Here is a 23,208-nt window from a genome sequence, read left to right on the forward strand (position 1 = left end):
CTCCTAATCCCTTTCATGTACGCATTTCTCTCACAACAGTTTATTTAGCAGATAGTAAGTATCTGCTGTTACACAGATACTTGTTACTGAGGAGACCATAGAAAACACAACAGATCGTGGCTTACATCCCAGCACTCTGGGAGGCCGAGGCAGGTGAATCACCTGAGGTCAGGAGTACGAGGCCAACCTGACCAACATGGCGAAACCCTTTCTCTACTAAAAATACAAAAATTAGCCAGGCATGTTGGCGGGCATCTGTAATCCCAGCTACTCGGGAGGCTGAGACATGAGAATAGCTTGAACCAGGGAGGTGGAGGTTGCAGTGAACTGAGATCGAGCCATTGCACTCCAGCCTGGCAACAGAGCGAGACTCCATCTCAAAAAAAAAGAAAAAAGAAAACACAACAGAAAGCATTGTGTCTTTAAGTTGTTTGTATGCTAGTGAGAGGAAACAGGTAGTAAACATGTAAAAAACGAAAAAGGCATGTTAACCTTTTAGATGATGATAGATACTACGAAGAAATAAGACAGTGGGGCTGGGCATGGTGGCTCACTCCTGTAATCCCAGCACTTTGGGAGGCTGAGGCAGGCAGATCACAAGGTTAGGAGATCAAGACCATCCTGGCTAAAGCAGTGAAACCCCGTCTCTACTAAAAAAAATACAAAAAATTAGCCGGGCATGGTGGCGGGCACCTGTAGTCCCAGCTACTCGGGAGGCTGAGGCAGGAGAACGACTTGAACCTGGGAGGTGGAGGTTGCAGTGAGCCAAGATCGTGCCACTGCACTCCAGCCTGTGTGACAAAGCAAGACTACATCTCAAAAAAAAAAAAAAAAAAAAAGAGGAAAAGAAATAAGACAGTGGGATAGAGAGAAGATATTCCCAGGAGCACCACAGGAAAGGCCTGTGGAGGTGATATGTAAGTAGAGATCTAGAGAATGAGAATAAGACTGTCATCTAAGTAAACATGAGAAAAGCTCTCTAGCAAAGGGGATAGCAAGCATGAAATCCCTGAAATATGAATGCTTTCAGTACATTCTAGGAACTGACAAAGACCAACATCTCTAGAGTATCATGAACCTGGGGAAGGGTAGTATCAGGTGAAGATGGAGAGGGAGGTGGGAGCAGATAGTGTAGGGCCTTGTCGGCCATGACAAAGAATTCAGATTTTATTTTTAAGTCCAGTGGAAGCTACTGAAATGTTTCAAACAAGGAAGTGACATGAAACCTGATTTACATTGAAAAGATATCACTCTGTCTATTAAGGATAGACTGAGGTGGAAAGGAAGAGGGCAGGAATAGGGGGACACAAAGAGACAAGGGAGGATGCCACTACAGTAGCATAGATGAGAACTTATTTTGGTTAGGATAAGGCTGGAGACAGTGGAGGAGGAAAATAGGTTTACAAGAGATGTGTGCCAGAGGCAGAATCAGTAGGATTGGCTGTTGGGTTAGCTTTGGTAGCTAGGTGGATAGTAGTACCATTTATAGAGAATTGAGGAAGTCCAGGAGGTGGGGGGTAAAAAGCAATAATTCTCTTTTGGAGCTTAAGTGCCTGTGTAACATTTAAAGGGAAATATATTAATAGCAGTTGGATATATCAGAGAAGAAGTCTAGACTGGAGATGTAAAAATTTGGGAGTCACCAGCATGTAGATGATTTTTAAAGCTATAGGGAATTGTTGGAATCACACAGAGAGCGAGAGCGAGAGTTAGGCAAGAGAGAACACAGGAGAGAGCACAAGCGAGCAAGTGAACTGAGAAAGGCAAAGGCCTAGGGCAAAAGGTTAGATGTGTGGAGAAAAGTCAACCAGCAGGTAGTGTAAGTATGACTGGTAAGGCAAGAGGAAAAGCAGAAGAGCAGGATGTCATAAGCACAGAGTATGTTATAACACAGTGTACTTTTATTTTCTTTGTTGTCTTTCTTCTCCACTTTGACATGCTTAAGGAGAGGGATCTCAACACAAATCACAGGGTTTGGCATGTTATTGTTGATGAATGAATGAAGGGATGAATGAATTTTTAAGGAAGAACCTTGCCTTATTGTGCTTTATACAGATCTGTAAGTAGTACAACTTTGGTGCTTAATTTAAAAATACTGCCTCAAAATTACCTGAAGCATAGTGTTGTATTAATACTGAGATTAGAATTGCTATGCATTTCTTTGGGAAAAATGCATTTTGAATTATTGGTTTCGTTTTATTTTTCTTGGATATGTTCACAACGTTAGGTTCATTTAAAAGAAAAAAAATGTTACTTCAGTCAGCACTCACTTTGCTAAACTTTACCTCTTACTGAATTCTACTTCATTTTTTTCCCTCTCCTTATTAATAAGCTCATTCTTTGAAAACTAACTTTATCTTGTGTGTGTTTCTTTTCGCTGCTTTCAAAAACTTTAAGTATATTTGGTTTATTCTCCTGGGATTTCAAACTCATTTTTAGATGTCCAAAGGTCTAATGCAAAAACTTTCAGCTGGGCGTGGTGGCTCGCGCCTGCAATCCCAGCACTTTGGGAGGCTGAGGCGAGTGGATCACGAGGTCAGGAGATTGAGAACATCCTGGCCAACATGGTGAAACACCGTCTGTACTAAAAATACAAAAATTAGCTGGGCGTGGTAGCGCATGCCTGTAGTCCTAGCTACTTGGGAGGCTGAGGCAGGAGAATCACTTGAACCCTGGAGGCGGAGGTTGCAGTGAGCCAAGATCGTGCCACTGCACTCCAGCCTGGCAACAGAGCAAGACTCTGTCTCCAAAAAAAAAAAAAAAAAAAAAAAAAAAAAAACTTTCAGAAACCATTTTTTGAAAAATACCTGATAAAATTAAAGGTTTTTAAAAAAACTCGAAACATACCTTTCTGGATGGCCATGGACTTTGGGATTCTCCATCCCCTTGCTATCTGCACCTGTTAGATGATAGGAGCGCAGACTTCCCTTTTTCAAAGGTGGAGTGAAGTGTGCGGACAGAGGGAGTTCCTGGGGTGAGGTAGGATGTAAAGAGTCATGGGCAGAAGTGGACCCCCTACTAGGACCAGTTCCTGGGAACGCTTGGCTGAGCCAGTAACATTTTGTAGCTTTCCAGAGTCTCAAGAATAAGCCTGCCTTCTTCCTTAGCTACTACCTCACCTCTTGATTCAAGCCAGTTTCTGTCCTTCACTGCATATGGTTTCTCACCCAGTCATTTGAAATTATCAAGTTTTTATTTATTTATTTGATTTTATTACAAAATTTTTTAGTTTAGCTATGATTATTCATGTTTTTGCCGCCCCCTGCCTTTTTTTTCTGAGACAAGGTCTCACTCTTTTGCCCAGGCTGGAGGGCAGTGGTGCAATCTCTGTTCACTGCAACCTCTGCCTTCCTGGCTCAAGCAGTCCTCCCACCTCAGCCTCCTGAGTAGTTGGGACTACAGGTGTATGCCACCACACCCGGCTAATTTTTGTATTTTTTGTAGAGACGAGGTCTCACCATGTTGCCCAGGCTGGTCTTGAACTCAAGCGATCTACCTGCCTTGGCCTCCCAAAGTGCTGGGAGCCACTGTGTCCAACCTGTTTATAATTGCTAATATACAAATCAAAAACAGTCAGGGAGTGAAAAGGCTCACTTGTATGTTCTTCCCAGCTCTTTTTATTTGTAGGCAGTAGGAGAAAACATGCTCCAGAAATTGTTGCTATGTTAAAGGGTGGCATTTATATATAAAGAACAGGAAGTCAGGCATATTTATGTTGGGATAATTACAGTGCAAGGCTAACTATGACTAGTGCCAACTAGCATACCAAAGTATAAGGTAAATTCCTTGGAAGTAGCAATCACTGAGAGCTAGACTCTTTAGGGAGAAATGACGGATGAAGGGAAGCCTGGCCAAGGTCTTGAAGATTAACAAAGAAAGGAGGAGGATATCCAGGCACATTTTCTACTTCATGTGAGAAAGCCTTAGGAGTTTTAGTTTCATACAGGCTTAGTAAGATTGAACAGGGAAATGAGGCTGCTCAAAAAGGCTAATTCAGTTTTAGGATACTTTAATAAATGTAGCATGTCTAGGAAATGGGAGAGAAAATTTTCACTCTGCACTGGTCAAACATATGGAATTCTGGGGTCACACCTTAAGAGGGACTTTGAGTGCTCACTTTGGCAGCACATGCACAAAAATTGGAACAATACAGAGAAGATTAGTAAGCTGTCTGCGCAAAGATGACATACAAATTTGTGAGGTGTTCCATATAAAATAAAAATAAAAAGAGGGACATTGATAAACTAGAATAGCTACAGAGGTATCCTAGTCTATTTTTTATTGCTATAACTGAATACTACAGACTGGATAATTTATAAAGAACAGAGGTTTAGGCCAGGTGTGGTGGCTCATGCTTGTAATCCCAGCACTTCGGGAGGCCAAGGCAGGTGGATCATGAGGTCAGGAGTTCGAGACCAGCCTGGCCAACACAGTGAAACCCCATCTCTACTAAAAATACAAAAATTAGCCAAGCATGCTGGCGGGTGCCTGTAATCCCAGCGACTCAGGTGGCTGAGACAGAAGAATCACTTGAACCCGGGAGGCAGAGGTTACAGTGAGCCGAGATCGAGCCACTGCACTCCAGCTGGGCGATAGAGCTAGACTCTGTCTCAAAAAAAAAAAAAAAAATTGGGTGTGGTGGCTCACACCTGTAATCCCAGCACTTTGGGAGGCCAAGGTAGGAGGATCACCTGAGGTTAGGAGTTCGAGACCAGCCTGACCAACATGGAGAAACCCCATCTCTACTAAAAATACAAAATTAGCCAGGTGTGGTGGCGCATGCCTGTAATCCCAGCTACTCGGGAGGCTGAGGCAGGAGAATCACTTGAACCTGGGAGGTGGAGGTTGCGGTGAGCTGAGATCATGCCATTGCACTCCAGCCTGGGCAACAAGAGCAAAACTCTGTCTCAAAAATAAAAAATAAAAATAAAATAAAATATATAAAAAAAAGAATAGAGGTTTATTTAGCTCACAATTCTAGAGACTGGGAAGTTCAAGAGCATAGTGCTGACATCTTGTAAGGGCCTTCTTGCTGAGTGATAACATGCTGGAAAGCATCACATGGTGAGAGGGCAAGACAGTCAGAGAGAGCTTGCTTTTATAACAAAGCCATTCCAATGATAATGAGCCCACTTCTTTGATGGTGACATTGATCCAATCATGAGGGCACAGCCCTCATTAACCCATTAATTCATTCATGAGGACAGAGGCATTAAGTTTCCAACACGTGACCTTTTGGGGGACACATTTAAACCATAGCAAGAAGAGAGTGAAGAAATTTGAAGGAAGCTGATTCACTTAATTAGAGTATAGGCTCTGCCATCAATCAGGCCTGAGTTCATATACCATCTCTGTAGCTTATTAACCATGTGAATTTGGCAAGTTATGTAATTTATCTTCATGTTCCTATCTGTAATATGGAGATAGAAATAGTGTGTATGTTTTAGGAATGTTGTGAGAATTAAATGCATATAAACATCTTAAGCCTATGCCTAAAACATAATAAACTCATAATAAACAGTAATTCATTGACAGGAATAATTAAAGGAACCAGATAAGTAAACATGGACAAAGAATGTGACTTTTTTCTGTATAGCTTCAGAGACTAGCAGTTACAAACATACAGCTCAATGTAAGAAATTTGTTTCTAAGAATATGAGCTAGCTGGCAAGGCATAGTGACTCACGCCTGTAATCCCAGCACTTTGGGAGGCCAAGGTGGATGGATCACCAGAGGTCAGGAGTTTGAGACCAGACTATGCAATATGATGAAACCCTGTCTCTACTAAAAATACAAAAATTAGCCGGGCATGGTGGCATATGCCTGTAATCTCAGCTACTTGGGATGCTGAGGCAGGAGAATCACTGGAACCTGGGAGGCGGAGGCTGCAGTGATTAGAGATCACACCACTGCACTTCAGTTGGGCAACTGGGCCAGACTCTGTCTGAAAAAAAAAAAAAAAAAGAGCTAGCTAACAATAAATTGGGCTGCCTCAGAAAGTGATCATGGTGGTGGGGTGGGGAAACAGAGCAAGATGGTGTAATAGAAGGCTCCACTGAACATACCCCTCAGCAGGAACACAAAATTTAACAATTGTCTACACACACAAAAATACCTTCATAAGAACCAAAAAATCAGATGAGAACTCACAATACCTTGCTTTAACTTCATATTACTGAAAGGCACTGAAGAGGGCAGGAAAGAGTCTTGAATTGCTGACACCAGTCACCCCCAGTCCCAGCAGTTGCTGCATGGCACGGAGAGAGAATCTGTGCACTTGGGGATGGAGAGTGCAGTGATTGTGAGACTTTGCATTGAACTCAGTGCTGCCTTGTCACAGTGGAAAGCAAAACTGAGCTGAACTCAGGTGATGCCTGCCCACAGAGGAAGCATATAGGCCAGCCCCAGCCAGGGGGGAATCGCACTTCCCAGTGGTCAGAACTTGAGTTCTGGCAAGCCTTATCATGGGGTGCTAAAGTACCCTGGGGCCCTAAATAAACTTGAAAGGCAGTCTAGGCCACAAGGACTGCAACTCCTAGGTGAGTCCTAGTGCTGAGCTGAGCTCAGATCCAGTGGACTGCAGGGGCACATGACCTACTGAGACACCAGCAGGTGCTGTTAAGGGAGTACTTGTGCCACTCCTTTCCTAACCCCTAACCCCAGGCTGCACAGTTTGCAGCTCCAAAAGAGACCCTTCCTTCCGCGTGAAGAGAAGAGAGGGAAGAGCTAAGAGAATTTTGTCTTGCATCTGGGATACCAGCTCAGTCACAGTAGGATAGGGCACCAGGCAGAGTCATGAGGCCCCCATTCTGGGCCCTAGCTTCTGGATTACATTTATTGACACATCATTGGCCAGAAGGGAACCTGCTGCCTTGAAGGGAAGGACACAGTCATGGCAGGACCCATCACTTACTGACTAAAGAGCCCTTGGGCCTTGAATAACCATCAGCAATACTCAGGTAGTACACTGTGGGCCTTGAGTGAGACTCTGAGACATGCTGGCTTGTCTGAAATTATCCAGGTTAGGCCAAGCACATTCACAGCCCTGTTGGCTATGGTGAGAGATGCCATCTGCTTGAAAAAAGCAGAGGAAAAAGTAAAGGGAAATTTGTCTTGTGTCAAATTTTACCACTTGCCCAGGTAGGGCACAGTGGGGTAGAGTACCAAGTGGGCTCTTGGGGTCCCTGATTCTAGGCCTTGGCTATTGGATGGCATTTCTGGACCTGCCCTGGGCCAGAGGGGAGCCCACTGCCCTGAAGGGTGAGTCCCAGGCCAGGCAGCATTCACCACAAACTGACTGAAGAGCCCTTGGGCCTTAAGTGAACATTGGGAGTAGCCTGGCAGTGATCCATATGGGCCTGTGGCGTTGGTGGCCATGGGGTGAGGCTCCTCTGCCTGTGAAAGGGGAGGGAAAAGTAGGAAGGACTGAGTCTCATGGTTCGAGTGCTAGCCCAGCAGCAGTATAATAAGACACCAGGTAGATTTCTAAGGTTTTTGACTCCAGTCCCTAGCTCCCAGTTGGTATCTCTGGACCCACCTGGGGCTTGGGGAACTCACCACCTGAAAGGGAGGGACAGAAACCTGTCTTGCTTCACCACCTGCTGATTGTAGAGACCTATGGCTTTGAGTGAACATAGGTGGTAGCCAGGTAGTGGATACAGTGGGTCTTGGGCAAGACCCAGTGCTATGCTGGCTTCAGATCTGACCTAGCACAGTTGAGTGGTGGTGGCTGTAGCAGTGCTTGTGTCATCCCACCTCCAGCTCCAGGCAGCTCAGCACACAGAGAGAGGCTCTGAATGTTTGGGAGAGAGTAAGGGGAAAAAAAACCAAGAGTTTCTGCCTGGTAATCCAGAGAATACTTCTGAATCTTATCCATGACCACAAGGTGATACTTCTATGAGTCTGCAAGAACCATGATGTTACTGGACTTGGGATGCCCCCTAATGCAGATATGGCTTAGATCACAACACCCAAGTTCCTTCAAATACCTGGAAATCCTTCCCAAGAAGGACAGATACAAACAAGCCCAGACTGCGAAGACTGCAATAAGTACCCAACTCTTCAGTGTCCAGACACTGAAGAACTTCTACAAGCATCAACACCATCCAGAAAAACATGACCTCACCAAACTAAATAAGGCACCAGGAACTAATCCTGGAGAAACAAAGATATGTGACCTTTCAGACAGAGAATTCAAAATAGCAGTTTTGTGGAGACTCAAAGAAATTTGAGATAACACAGAGAAAGAATTTCGAACTATATCAGATAAACTTAACAAGGAGATTGAAATAATTAAAAATCAAGCAGAAATTCTGGAGTTGAAAAATGCAATTGAAATACTGAAGAATGGATCAGTGTTCTTTTAATAGCAGTTTTAATGACAGAATTGATCAAGCAGAAAGAATTAGTGAACCTGAAGACAGGCTATTTGAAAATACATAGAATACATAGAATAATACACAGAAAATACATAGAATAAAAAAGAATGAATACATAGAATACATAGAAATACATAGAATACATAGAAAATACATAGAATAAAAAAGAATGAAACATGCCTACAAGATCTAGAAAATAGCTTCCAAAGGGCAAATCTAAGAGTAATTGGCCTTAAAGAGGAGGTAGAGAAAGAGACAGGATAGAAGGTTTATTCAAAGAGATAATATCAGAGAACTTCCCAAACTTAGAAAAAGATAATTGACATTCAAGTACAAGAAGGTTATAGAACACCAAGCAGATTTAACATTTAACCCAAAGAAGATGACCTCAAGGCTTTTTTTTTTTTTTGAGTTGGAGTGGAGTCTTGCTCTGTCACCCAGGCTAGAGTATAGTGGTGTGATCTCAGCTCACAGCAACCTCAGCCTCCTGGGTTCAAGTGATTCTTCTGCCCCCGCCTCCTGAGTAGCTGGGATTACAGGCACATGCCACCACACCCAGCTAATTTTTTTGTATTTTTAGTAGAGATGGGGTTTTGCCATGTTGGCCAGGTTGGTCTCGAACTCCTAACCTCAAGTTATCCGCCTCCCTTAGCCTCCTAAAGTGCTGGGATTACAGACGTGAGCCACCATGCCTGGCTCCTCAAGGCATTTAATAATCAAACTCCCAAAGCCCAAAGATAAAGAAAGGATCCTAAAAGCAACAGAAGAAACAAATAACATACAATGGAACTCCAGTATGTCTGGCAGCAGACTTCAGTGGAAACCTTACAAGCCAAGAGAAAGTGGAATGAGATATTTAAAGTGCTGAAGGAACCTTAGACTACTGCATCTGGAAAACATATGCTTTAAACATGAAAGAGAAATAAAGACTTTCCTAGACAAACAAAAGCTAAAGGATTTCATCAACATCAGACCTGTCCTACAAGAAATGCTAAAGAAAGTGCTTCAATAAGAAAGAAAAGGATGTTAATGAGCAGTAAGAAATCATCTGAAAGTACAAAACTCACTGGTAATATTAAGTACAGAGAAAAAACAGAGTATTATAACACTGTAACTGTGGCGTGTAAACTACTCTTAAGTAGAAAGACTAAAAGATGAACCAATCAAAACAATAACTATAAAATTTTTCAAGACATAGTACAGGTGCCGAGCAATGGGCTTCTCTTCGTGACAACTGGCACAAGTGCTGCAAGACAGGGGCAAGAGTAAGCCCTCCCACAATAAGTGGAAGTATGAGCTGGAGTGCCCTGCTGCCAACACCAAGATTGGCCCCCACTGCGTCCACACAGTCCGTGTGCAGGGACATAACAAGAAATACTGTACCTTGAGGCTGGACGTGGGGAATTTCTCCTGGGGCTCAGAGTGATGTAGGTGCAAAACAAGGATCATCAATGTTGTCTACAATATGTCCAATAACAAACTGGTCCGTACCAAGATGCTATTGAAGAACTGCATCGTGCTCAGTGACAGCACACTCTACTGACAGTGGTGCAAGTCCCACTATGCATTGTCCCTGGGCTGCAAGAAGGGGGCCAAGCTGACTCCTGAGGAGGAAGAGATTTTAAACAAAAACAATCTAAAAAAATTTAGAAGAAATATGATGAAAAAGAATGCCAAAATCAGCAGTCTTCTGGAGGAGCAGTTCCAGCAGGGCAAGCATCTGGCGTGTATCACATCAAGGCCAGAACAGTGTGGCCCAGCAGATGGCTATGTGCTAGAGGCCTGGGAGTTGGAGCTTTATCTTTGGAAAATCAAGGCCCAGAAGGGCAAATAAATCCTCATCCTTTCTGTATTTGCTTATGTAATAAAGGTGTTTATTGTTCTGTAACAAGAAAAAAAAAAGACATAGAAAGTGTAATAAGATATAAATAGAAACAACAAAAAGTTAAAAAGCAGGGGGATGAAATCAAGATGTGTAGAGTTTTATTATTGGCTGGGCACGGTGACTCATGCCTGTAATCCCAGCACTTTCGGATGCTGAGACAGGTGGATCACTTGAGTCCAGGAGTTGGAGACCAGCCTGGGCAACATAGAGAAACTCCATCTCTACAAAAAAAGTTAGCTGGGCATGGTGGTGCATGCTTGTAGTTCCAGCTACTCAGGAGGCTGAGGCAGGAGGATTGCTTGAGCCCAGGAGGCAGAGGTTACAGTGAGCCAAGATCATACCACTGTACTCCAGCTTGGGTGACAGAATGAGATCCTGTCTAGAAAAAAAGAAGTTTTTATTACTTTTCTTCTTTTTGCTTATTTGTTTGTTATCCAAGCAATAGTAAATTGTTATCAGCATAAAATAATGGGTTATAAGATAGTATTTGCAAACCTCATGGTAGCCTCACAATGGATACACAAAAAATAAAAAGCAAGAAATTAGATCATAACACCAGAGAAAATCACCTTCAATAAAGTAAGACAGGAAGGAAGGAAAGAAGGAACAGAAGATCACAAAACCAGAAAACAAATAACAAAATGGCAGGAGTAAGTCCTGCCATTACATTGAATGTAAATGGACTAAACTTTCCAATTAAAAGACAGAGTGGCTAAATGGATAAAAAAACAAGACCCAGGCCAGGCACGGTGGCTCACTCCTATAATCCCAGCACTTTGGGAGGCCGAGGCAGGTGGATTACTGGAGGTCAGGAGTTCAAGACCAGCCTGGCCAACATGGTGAAACCCCATCTCTACTAAAAATACAAAATTAGCTGGGTGTAGTGGTATGTGCCTGTAATCCCAGCTACTTGGGAGGCTGAGGCAGGAGAATTGCTTGAACCCGGGAGGCAGGGGTTGCAGAGAGCCGAGATCGCGCCATTGCACTCCAGCCTGCGCAGAAATAGCAAAACTCCATCTCAAAAACAAACAAACAACAACAACAACAACAAAACAAGACCCAAACACACTTCACCTATAAAGACAAGCATAGACTGAAAATAAAGGAACAGAAAAAGATATTCCAGGCTAGTGGAAACCAAAAAAGAGTGGAAGTAGCTATACTTATATCAGACAAAATATATTTCAAGACAAAACTTTAAGAAGAGACAAAGAAGGTAATTATATAATGATAAAGTGGTCAATTCAGCAAGAGGATATGACAATTATAAATATATATGCACTCAACACTGGAGCACCCAGATGTATAAAGCAAATATTATTCAAGCTAAAGAGAGAGATAGACCTCAATACAATAATGGCTGGAGACTTCAACAACCCATTTTCAGCATTGGACAGATATTCCAGACAGAAAATCAACAAACATCAGACTTAATTTGCACAATAGACCAAATGGACCTAGTAGATATTTTCAGAACATTTCCTCCAACAGCTGCAGAATACACATTTTTCTCCTGAGCACATCAATCATCATCAAGGATAGACCATATGTTAGGTCACAAAACCAGTCTTAAAACATTCAAAACATTTGAAATAATATCAAGCACCTTCTCTGGCCACAATGGAATAAAACTAGAAATCAATAACAAGAGGAATTTTGGAAACTATACAAACAGATGGAAATTTAAAAATATGCTCGAGTGACCAGTGAGTCAATGAAGAAATTAAGAAGGAAATTGAAAATTTTCTTGAAACAAATGATAATGGAAATGCAACATACGAAAACCTGTGGGATACAGTGAAAGCAGTACTAAAAGAGAAATTTATAGCTATAAGTGCCTACATCAACAAAGAAGAAAAACTTCAAATAAATAACCTAGTGATGCATCTTAACAAACGACAAAAACAAGAGCAAACCAAACCAAAATTAGCTGAAGAAAAGAAATAATAAAGATCAGAGGAGAAATAAATGACATTGGAATGAAGAAAACAATACAAAAGATGAATGAAACAGAAAGTTGACTTTTTGAAAAGTTAAACAAAATAGACAAACCTTTAACCAGACTAAGAAAAAAAGAGAGAGGATCCAAATAAATAAAATCAGAGATGAAAAAGAAGACATTACAATTGATACTGCAGAAATTCAAAGGATCATTAGTGGCTATGATGAGCAACTGTATGCCAATAAATTGGAATATCTAGAAGAAATGGATAAATTTGTAGACACATACAACCTACAAAGATTGAACCATGAAGAAATCCAAAACCTGAACAGACCAATAACAAGTAATGAGATTGAAGCCATAATAAAACGTCTTCCAGCAAAAAAAGCCCAGGCCCTGATGGCTTCACTGCTGAATTCTATTAAACGTTTAAAGAGGAACTAATACCAATGCTACTTAAACTAGTCTGAAAAATAGAGGAGGAGGGAATACTTCCAATCTCATTTTTTGAGGACAGTATTACCCTGATACCAAAGCCAGACAAAGATACATCAAAAAAGGGAAACTGCAGGCCAATATCACAGATGAATATTGATACAAAAATCCTCAACAAAATACTAGCAAAACAAATTCAACAACACATTAAAAAGGTCATTCATCAGCTAGGCGCGATGGCTCACGCCTGTAATCCCAGCACTGTGGGAGGCTGAGGCAGGTGGATCACCTGTGGTCAGGAGTTTGAGACCAGCCTGGCCAACATGGTGAAACCTCATCTCTACTAAAAATACAAAAATTAGCTGGTGGCGGGCACCTGTAATCCCAGCTACTCGGGAGGCTAAGACAGGAGAATTGTTTAGAACCCAGAGGGCAGAGGTTACAGTGAGCGAAGATCATGCCACTGCACTCCAGCCTGGGCAACAAAGAGCAAAACTCTGTCTCAAAAAAAAAAAAAAGAGAGAGAAATGGAAAAGCCCAGAAAATAATGGAAAGATATTCCATGTTCATTTATTGGCAGAATTATTATTTCTTTTTTTTTGTTGTTTTTTTGTTTGTTTGTTTGTTTGAGACAGAGTTTAGCTCTTATTGCCCAGGCTGGAGTGCAATGGCATGATCTTGGCTCACCGCAACCTCTGCCTCCCAAGTTCAAGCGATTCTCCTGCCTCAGTCCCCCAAGTAACTGGGATTACAGGCATGTGGCACCACGCCCAGCTAATTCTGTAGAGACGAGGTTTCTCCATGTTGGTCAGGCTGGTCTCAAACTCCTGACCTCAGGTAATCTGCCCACCTCAGCCTCCCAAAGTGCTGGGATTATAGGCGTAAGCCACCGCACCCAGCCCAGCAGAATTAATATTGTTAAAGTGTCTATACTACCCCCAAATATCTACAGATTCAATGCAATCTCTATCAAAATAACAATGACATTCTTCACAGATATAGAAAAAACAATCCTAGGCTGGGTGCAGTGGCTCACGCCTGTAATCCCAGCACTTTGGGAGGCCAAGGCGGGTGGATCACCTGAGGTCGGGAGGTCGAGACCAGCCTGACCAACATGGAGAAACCCTGTCTCTACTAAAAATACAAAATTAACCAGGCATGGTGGTGCATGCCTGTAATCCCAGCTGCTCAAGAGGCTGAGGCAGGAGAATTGCTTGAACCTGGGAGGCAGAGGTTGCGGTGAGCCGAGATTGCGCCATTGCCCTCCAGCCTGGGCAACAAGTGCGAAACTCTGTCTCAAAAAAATAAATAGATTAAAAAAAGACTTAAATCTCACACTATGAAACTACTACAAGAAAACACTGGGTGAAACTCTCCAGAATATTGGAGTGGGCAAAGATTTCTTGAGTAATACCCCACGAGTACAGGCAGCCAAAGCAAAAATAGACAAATGGGATCATATCAAGTTAAAAAGCTTCCTCACAGTAAAGGAAATAACAACATGATGAGACAACCCATAGAATGGGAAAAAATATTTGCAAACTACCCATCTGACAAGGGATTAATAGCCATAATATATAAAGAGCTCTAACAACTCTAATATAGTTTGGATTTGTGACCCCACTGAAATCTCATGTTGAATTGTATTCCTCTGTATTGGAGGTGGGGCCTGGTGGGAGGTGACTGGATCATGTGGGTAGATTTCTCATAAATGGTTAAGCACCATCCCCTTGATGCTGTCCTCATGATAGTGAGTTCTCGTGAGATCTGGTTGCTTCAAAGTGTGCCTCCCACCCCTGCTCTTGCTCCTGCTTTCACCATGTGACATGCCTGCTCTTCCGTCACCTTCCACCATGATTATAAGCTTCCTGAGGCCTCCCCAACAGCAGATGCTGCTATGCTTCCTGTGTAGCCTGCAGAACCAGGAGCCAATTAAACCTCTTTTCTTTATAAATTACCCAGTCTCAGATATTTCTCTCTTTTTAAAAAATTTCCTTTGTTTTTGCTTTTTGGAAACAAAGTCTCACTGTGTTACCTAGTCTAGTTTCAAACTCCTGGGCTCAAGCAATCCTCCTGCCATGGCCTCCCAAAGGACTGGAATTACAGGCATGAGTCACCACACCTGTCTTAGTTATTTATAGCAATACAGGAATGGCCTAATACAAACTCTATAGAAAAAAAAACCTAATAATCTGATTTAAAAATAGGCAAAAGATCTAAATAGACATTTCTTAGAAGACATGAAAATAGCAAACGGGCAGATCACCTGAGGTCAAGAGTTCGAGACCAGCCTGGCCAACATGGTGAAACCGTGTCTCTACTAAAAATACAAAAATTAGCTGGGCATGGTGGTGGCTGCCTGTAATCCCAGCTACTCGGGAGGCTGAGGCAGGAGAATCGCTTGAACCTAGGAGGCAGAGGTTGCAGTGAGTTGAGATCGCACCACCCGCACCCCAGCCTGGGTGACAGAGCGAGACTCTGTCTCAAAACAAAAAAACAAACAAAAAAGAGGCCGGGCGCGGTGCTCATGCCTGTAATCCCAGCACTTTGGGAGGTCGAGGCAGGCAGATCACGAGGTCAGGAAATCGAGACCATCCTGGCCAACATGGTGAAACCCCATCTCTACTAAAAATACAAAAATTAGCTGGGCGTGGTGGCGTGCACCTGTAGTCCCAGCTACTTAGGAGGCTGAGGCAGAATAGCTTGAACCAGGGAGTCGGAGGTTGCAGTGAGCTGAGATCACGCCACCACACTCCAGCCTGGCGACACAGCCAGACTCCATCTCAAAAAAAAAAAAAAAAAAAAAAAGATTTGGAAGTAACCTCAGTGTCCATAAACAGATGAACGGGCCGCTCTGTCTATGGAGTAGCCATTCTTTTGTTTCTTTACTTCTCTAATAAACTCACTTAAAAAAAAGAAAACAAAACAAAAACCAAAAACCCAGATGAATGGATAAAGAAAATGTGGTACATATCATAATGGAGTACCATTCAGCCATAAAAAAAGAATGAGAACCTATCATTTGCAACAACATGGATGGTCATTATGTTAAGTGAAATAAGGCAGGCACAGAAAGACAAACATGTTTTCACTAATCTGTGGGCACTAAAAATTAAAGTCATTCACTTATCTGTGGGTGCTAAAAATTAAACTCTTTGAATTCATGGAAATAGATTGTAGAAGGATGGTTACCAGAGGCTGTGAAGGGTAGTAGGGGAGATGAGAGGAGGGAATTCGGGATGGTTAATGGGTACAAAAAAAGAAAAAGGGTCGGGCATGGTGGCTCACACCTGTAATCCCAGCATTTTGGGAGGCCGAGGCAGGTGGATCACTTGAGGTCAGGAGTTTGAGACCAGCCTGGCCAAAATGGTGAAACCCCATCTCTACTAAAAATACAAAAAATTAGCCGGGCCTGGTAGCCTGAGCCTGTAATCCCTGCTACTTGGGAGGCTGAGGCAGGAGAATCGCTTGAACTGAGTGGCAGAGGTTTCGGTGAGTCGAGATCATGCCACTGCACTCCAGCCTGGGGGACACAGCGAGACTCTGTCTCAAAAAAAAAAAAAAAAAAGAGTAAGACATAGTATTTGCTAGCATGACAGGGTAACTATAATAAAAATAATTTAATTGTACATTTTAAAATAACTAAAAGAGCATAATTGAATTGTTTGAAACACAAAGGATAAATGCTTGAGGTGATGGATACCCTATTTACCTTGATATGATTATTATGCATAGCATGCCTGTATCAAAATATCTCATGTAATCCATAAATACATACACCTACTATGTACCCACAAAAATTTAAAAAATAAAGTGATGACTGCCACCTCTCTTCCAACATCCCCACCCATCTCACAGTACTCTCATGGTTCTCTCAAGCTGTGCCCCTGGAGTACCATGGGTACAGCTTGATATTGCTGAGAGGATTCATCTATTAGGTAAGGTACCAAACTAGATATGCAGGATCATTTCCAAATATGCTATTCTGATCATTCATTCAACAGATGCTTATTGAGCTCCTACATCTTGATGGATACTATTTAAGTGGTGTGGGGAGAGCAGTGAGCAAAATAGACATGGTCCTTGTCTTTATGCTACTTACCAGTCTATGGTTTTATGGCTCCAGTGGACACCCTTTCCTTCAGATTCTTTTTTCTTTTTTTTTTTTCTTTTGGTTCTCCTCTTACCTACCTGATGGTATCTCCTTTGCTCATTCAATTGTTGTTTTTCCTCATTCCCGTCATACTTGACACCCTCCAATCTTTTCTGAATTCCCTTTTAATTTCCCTTGTATGCTTTTTTCTTTGGCCATCTCTTCTAGTATATCTAGCCTTATAGACTATTAGATTTGTCTTCCTAAATATGTTTCCATGCTCAAAACCTCTCGATTACTCCCCATTGTCTATTGGATTAAAAAGCTTGTTTTTGAGGCCTTTAGCTGGATATTTCAATCCACTTCTCCAGACTTATCTCCACTTGACACTGTCACCTTTGGGTGGATTGAACGACCCCTGCTTCCTTTTTCACCCTTTGATCCTTTCCTTGCCTTCCTGTTTCTTGGGGTCTTTGTTTTTTTAGATTCCAGGAAAACTATGTCTCCACCTGAAATCCTCTCTTTCATTTAAAGCTCATTGCTAATGGTAACGTGTATGTGGCCTTCACAGATGAAAGTGAACTTGTCCCCTCTCTGAACCACAGGGTACCTATGTGGCAGTCTGTTTTTTTCTTCTCACTTAATCAGTTCATCATTCCTTGATATTTGTTGGTATATTTTAATAGGATCTAGTATTGGTGATTTACGTAATATAGGCATTCAATAAATATTTATTGACGGATTAAGGGATTATACAATAGGATTATACAACTTAAAGAGAAAATTATATCTTATGGATGCAAAAAAATCTATAAACAGTTTTGAAGGTAAACTGTTTCTTGAGCAGCTACTATGTGCCAGGTACTGTTCTAGGCACTGAGGATAACCACAGTGAATAAAACAGTTTACAAAATATTCTATATCAAACGATGGTAAGTGCTTTGAAGCAAGATAAGTGAGGATAAAAAGGATGGATAGTGAAGGAGGTGCTACTTAATATGGGGGTACGGGGAGGCTTTTCTGACAGACTGGCAGGCATTTGAACAGAAATAATACATATAAGTGCCCACTATTCATTGGGATTAATTTTTAAATGGTCAGTAAGTTATACTTGAAAAAATTTGATTCTGATTTTTAGTTTCACCCTGTTACATATATATGCATTATTTAAAAATTAAGGTCTCATTGATAATGTCTATTGGGATTTGTTTCTCGTAAAAAATTCAGTAAGATAACTCTTGAATATCTCTTAGTGTAGTTGGAAAAATGCTTAAATTGTAATGTTTTAGTAACTTATGCTAATGCTATCAAGAGAGTCATATTTCTAACTATAAATTTCAGAATTGATGGAGCCAAAAGAAATTTAGACAGAACACTGGATAAAAGAACACCTCTATTACCACCACCTGATTATCCTCAAACTGTAAGTTTATGTTTTCTCATTAAAAAGTTTATCCTTATATCATTTTAATTTGTAGTTAAGACAATCTCAATATAACTGATGTTTTTAAAAGAAATAATAGATATATTTAAACTATATATTTAATTTTTAAGCAATTTAAATTAATTTTAAAATGTTCTCCTTGATTTAGTTATATCCTGTTGGTTTGTTTTTGACAGATGACCAGTGAAATGAAAAAAAAAGGGGTGAGTTCAAGTTTTTATATTTCTTGTTTGAAAATGTTCAAATAAATTATTGCAAAGTAGTTTCTTCTAAGACCACCTGCTAAGTCCCATTCTAGAAAATAAATAAATTTAGAAACTGAGGTTTTTATTTTCTCTTCCCAAGGGAGCAAACATGTCATGAACAACAATATGGCAATATAGATTTTTTTGTTTTTTTGTTTTAGACAGGGTCTTGCTCTGTCACCAAGGCTGGAGGGCAGTGGTGCGATCTTGGGTCACTGCAGCCCCACCACTCGGGCTCAAGCAGTCCTCCCACCTCAGCCTCCTGAGTAGCTGGGACTGCAGTCACATGCCACCATGCTTGGATAATTTTTAAAATTATTTGTAGAAATGAGATCTCACTGTATTTCCCAGGCTGGTCTTGAACTCCTGGACTCAAGTGATCCTCCCACCTTGGCCTCTCAAATTGCTAGAAATACAGGTTTGAGCGACTGTGCCCGGCCAATATGGGTTTTAAGAATTACATTTTTGTTGGCATTCACTATTTGCAGATTAATTACGTAAATATTTTCATTCTTATTCCAAACAACTGAAAAAAACTCAAAGTGGCAGTTATAAAGGAAATCCATCTCTTTTTTTCATTAGGGTAATAATTGAGTATTCTAATATTGATATAATGATATAGTAGCCACTCAGCAAATATGTATTGAGAATCTGTTATGTGCTAGCCACATGCTAGGTGCTAGAGATTAAAAAAAAAAAAAAAAAGACACTGCATGAGTGACAACAGGGGACTTATGATTGGTGGAAAGACAAAAACATCTAAAATTTCTTTACTAGCAAAGGATAACAGAAACATACGGAGCTGGAGACATGAAAGAGGAAATCATGCAGCATGTTTTCAGATGGGGTATAAGCTTCTCAAGTCCCTTAAAATTCACTTTGGGGGATAGAGGCTGAAGATGTGAATTCAGCCTCTATGAATTCAGGATATTTGGAAGAAACTCTTTTTAGCTTTTCCTTGTTTTGGTTTTGGTTTTTAAAATGCTCTTCTTCCTCCTTACCTGGCCACCCAACGTTTCTGGAGAATTTGGACGTGGATCTTTCTTTTTACTGATATAATTACTGATACACAACAATCCCAAAACATTAATAAATATTTAATGTACAAATTGCCAAATGTATTTAATATTTGTGTGTATGTGTTTAGTATCCTCATTGTTCCTAGCCAGGCATACAGTCATTCACTCCTGAGCCCACTGCTCTTGGCAATATGGCTTCTAGGAATTCCATCATTTCATCATGAATGTCACCAGTAACTACTAACTGTCAAATTCAAAGGATATTTTTTCTTTTATTTATTTATTTATTTTTTGAAATGGAGTCTCACTCTGTTGCCTAGGCTGGAGTGCAGTGGCGTGATCCCGGCTCACTGCAACCTCCATCTCCCAAGTTCCAGTGATTCTCCTGCCTCAGCCTCCTGAGTAGCTGGGATTACAGACATGTGCCACCACGCCCGCCTAAATTTTGTATTTTTAGTAGAGATGGGGTTTCACCATGTTGGCCAGGCTGGCCTCGAGCTCCTGACCTCAGGTAATAAACCCATCTCAGCCTCCCAAAGTGATGGGATTACAGGCGTGAGGCATCTCGCCTGGCCAAAAGATATTTTTTCTATACTTCTCTCTCTTGGACCTCCACCTGTCTTTTTTTTGAGACAGAGTCTCCCTCTGTCAGCTAGGCTGGAATGCAGTGGTGTGATCTTGGCTCACTGCTACCTCTGTCTCCCGGGTTCAAGCGATTCTCCTGCCTCAGCCTCCTGAGTAGCTAAGATTACAGGCGCCTGCCACCACCCCGAACTAATTTTTGTATTTTTAGTAGAGACAGGGTTTCACCATGTTGGCCAGGCTGGTCTTGAACTCCTGACCTCAGGTGATCCACCCACCTTGGCCTCCCAAAGTGCTGGGATTACAGGTGGAGCCACTGCGCCCGGCCTCTACCTGTCTTTTTAAAAAAACTTTGATCAGTGGAACAGAATGGATGACCCAGAAATAGACTCACACAAGTATAGCCAGCTGATTTTTTCTTTTTTCTTTTTTTTTTAGAGACAGGGGTCTCTGCTGCCCAGGCTGGTCTTGAGCTCCTGGGCTCAAGTGATCCTCCTGCCTCAGCTTCCTGAGTAGCTGGAACTACAAGAGCATGCCACCATCCCCCTGATTTTTGACTAAGTTGCGAAAATCATTCAGTGGAGGAAGAATAGTCTTTTCAACGAATGGGGGAAAACAACTGGATATCCATAAAATAAAAAAACCTCAGCCTAAACCTCCCACCTTGTACAAAAATTAACTAAAAATTGATCATAGGTGTAAATGTAAAACATAAAACTATAAAAAAATTTAGAAACAGGCATAGGAGAAACATCAACTATAAAACTTTTAGAAAAATCTAGCCTAGGCAAGGAGTTCTTAGGTATGTCCTTGAAAGCACAATCTAGAATTTTTTTTTTTTTTTTTTTTTTTTTTTTTTTTTTTTTTCTGAGACGGAGTCTCACCTTGTCGCCCAGGCTGGAGTGCAATGGCGCTCTCGGCTCACTGCAACCTCCGCCTCCCCAGATCAAGCAATTCTCCTGCCTCAGCCTCCCGCAGAAAATTTTTAAAAACTCAGTAAATTAGACTTCATCAAAATGAAAAGCTATTGCTCAGTGAAAGACCCTGTTAAGAGGATGAAAAAACAAGCTACACACTGGGAGAAAATATTCACAAATTGGCTATCCAACAAAGCACTTGTATCTAGAATATATAAATAACTGTTTAAACTCAACAGTTATGAAAGCAAAAAATCTGATTAGAAAATGGGTAAAAACGGGCCGGGCGCTGTGGTTCACGCCTGTAATCCCAGCACTTTGGGAAGCCGAGGCGGGCGGATCATGAGGTCAGGAGATCGAGACCATCCTGGCTAACACGGTGAAACCCCGTCTCTACTAAAATACAAAAAATTAGCTGGGCATGGTGGTGGGCGCCTGTAGTCCCAGGTGGGCGCCTGTACTCGGGAGGCTGAGGCAGGAGAATGGCGTGAACCCGGGAGGCGGAGCTTGCAGTGAGCCGAGATCGCGCCACTGCACTCCAGCCTGGGCGACAGAGCAAGACTCCGTCTCAAAAAAAAAAAAAAAAAAAAAAAAGTAAATAAAATAAAACAATAAAAATAAAAAGGAAAAGAAAATGGGTAAAAACGGTCAGGCGCAGTGGCTCACGCCTGTAATCCAAGCACTTTGGGAGGCTGAGGCGGGCGGTTCGAGACTAGCCCGGCCAACATGGTGAAACACCATCGCTACTAAAAGTACAAAATTAGCTGAGTGTGGTGGCACACACCTGCAGTCCCAGCTACTAGGGGGGCTGAGGCAGGAGATCGCTTGAACTCTGGAGGCAGAGGTTGCAGTGAGCCGAGATTGCCCCACTTGCACTCCAGTCTGGACGACAAGAGTGAAACTCCGTCTCCAAAAAGAAAGGAAAAGAAAATGGGTAAAAGAAAGATAAGGTAACGCTGTAGCCTGTCGGGCGGCCCCACAGAGCCTCCATAGCCTCCAGCTTTCCCCAACCCAACGTCGGCCATCAGCTCCGCGGCGCTACCATGGCCGACGTGGAAGACGGCGAGGAACCCTACGCCCTGACCTCTCACTCCAGGAGCGCGGGCTCCAAGTCGGGAGGCGACAAGATGTTCTAGCTCAAGAAGTGGAACGTGGTGGCCATGTGGAGCTAGGACGTGGAGTGCGATACGTGCGCCATCTGCAGACTCCAGGTGATGGGTGCCTGTCTCAGATGTCAAGCTGAGAACAAACAAGAGGACTGTGTTGTGGTCATGGGAGAATGTAATCATTCCTTCCGCAACTGCTGCATGTCCCTGTGGGTGAAACAGAACGATCGCTGCCCTCTCTGCCAGCAGGACTGGGTGGCCCAAAGAATCGGCAAATGAGAGCGGTTAGAAGGCTTCTTAGTGCAGTTGTTCAGAGCCTTGGTGGATCTTGTTATCAAGTGCCCTTCAAAGGCTAGAACACTCCAGGGGATTAATTCTTCAAATAGGAGTCGATGGATCTGTGTTCCTTTGGGACACATCAAAGGCTTGGTTTAGCATTTTGTCAGTTTTATTTTCAGAAATTCTCTGCAATTAAGAAGACAATTTATTAAAGATGATCCTTTCTACCTCTGTGGTATGTGTCGCACACATAGCTTAGAAGTGCTATAAAAAAGGAGAGAACTCCAAATTTAATCACCTTTATAATTTACCCATTTCTATACAACAGGCTGTGGAAGCAGTTTCATTCAAAGGAGAACTTTTTGCATGCTTACGGTTGATCAGTTAAAAAAGAATGTTATGGTAACAAATAAAGTGCAGTTTAAACCCCGCCTCCCAAAAAAGAAAGATATGAACAGACATTTTACCATAGAGGATATATGGATGGCAAATAAGCACGCGAAAGATGTTCAACATCATTAGCCGTTATGGTAATACAAATTAAAACCTTGATTAGTTTTCACTACATACCTATTAGAATGGCTGAAATAAAAAACAGTGACAATTTCAGCTGACTTTTGACACCACTGACTATTTATTTCCTTTCTAACATTCCTTTATATTTATTCATCTGGTTCTCTATTATTTATCTATCATCTCCACGGGTTCCTCTTTCTTGACTGGCTGTAGCCACTCTTCTCTTTCCTTGAATCTCCGTGGATGATTCTCTCCTTTTCTGATTTCAACTACCTTTCATATATTGATGACTCCCAGAGACTTTTTTGCACAAATACCTCAGATTCAACGTGTCAAAAAAATGAGACCACAAGCTTCCTCCTTAAGA

General features: G+C 41.9%; 1 protein-coding gene, 1 non-coding gene and 2 pseudogenes across 2 annotated transcripts in view; all 4 read left to right on the forward strand.

Moving 5' to 3' along the window:
• The window catches only part of DNAH12 (dynein axonemal heavy chain 12), a 269,687-nt gene that overhangs the window by 15,661 nt on the left and 230,818 nt on the right, over window positions 1-23,208 (forward strand). The window contains exons 5-6 of the mRNA XM_063661044.1: window positions 18,075-18,156; window positions 18,354-18,380. Coding sequence (XP_063517114.1) covers window positions 18,075-18,156; window positions 18,354-18,380 — 109 coding nt within the window. The remainder of the gene's footprint in view (window positions 1-18,074; window positions 18,157-18,353; window positions 18,381-23,208) is intronic.
• On the forward strand, window positions 4,110-4,216 carry LOC129034339 (U6 spliceosomal RNA). Its single transcript, XR_008501842.1, has one exon. It is a non-coding gene; the product is annotated as a U6 spliceosomal RNA (small nuclear RNA).
• Window positions 7,376-10,212, forward strand: LOC129034153 (small ribosomal subunit protein eS8-like; annotated as a pseudogene).
• On the forward strand, window positions 21,422-22,469 carry LOC129032468 (RING-box protein 2-like; annotated as a pseudogene).

Source organism: Pongo pygmaeus, chromosome 2, assembly GCF_028885625.2.
Source record: "Pongo pygmaeus isolate AG05252 chromosome 2, NHGRI_mPonPyg2-v2.0_pri, whole genome shotgun sequence".
NCBI classification, from domain to species: domain Eukaryota; kingdom Metazoa; phylum Chordata; class Mammalia; order Primates; family Hominidae; genus Pongo; species Pongo pygmaeus.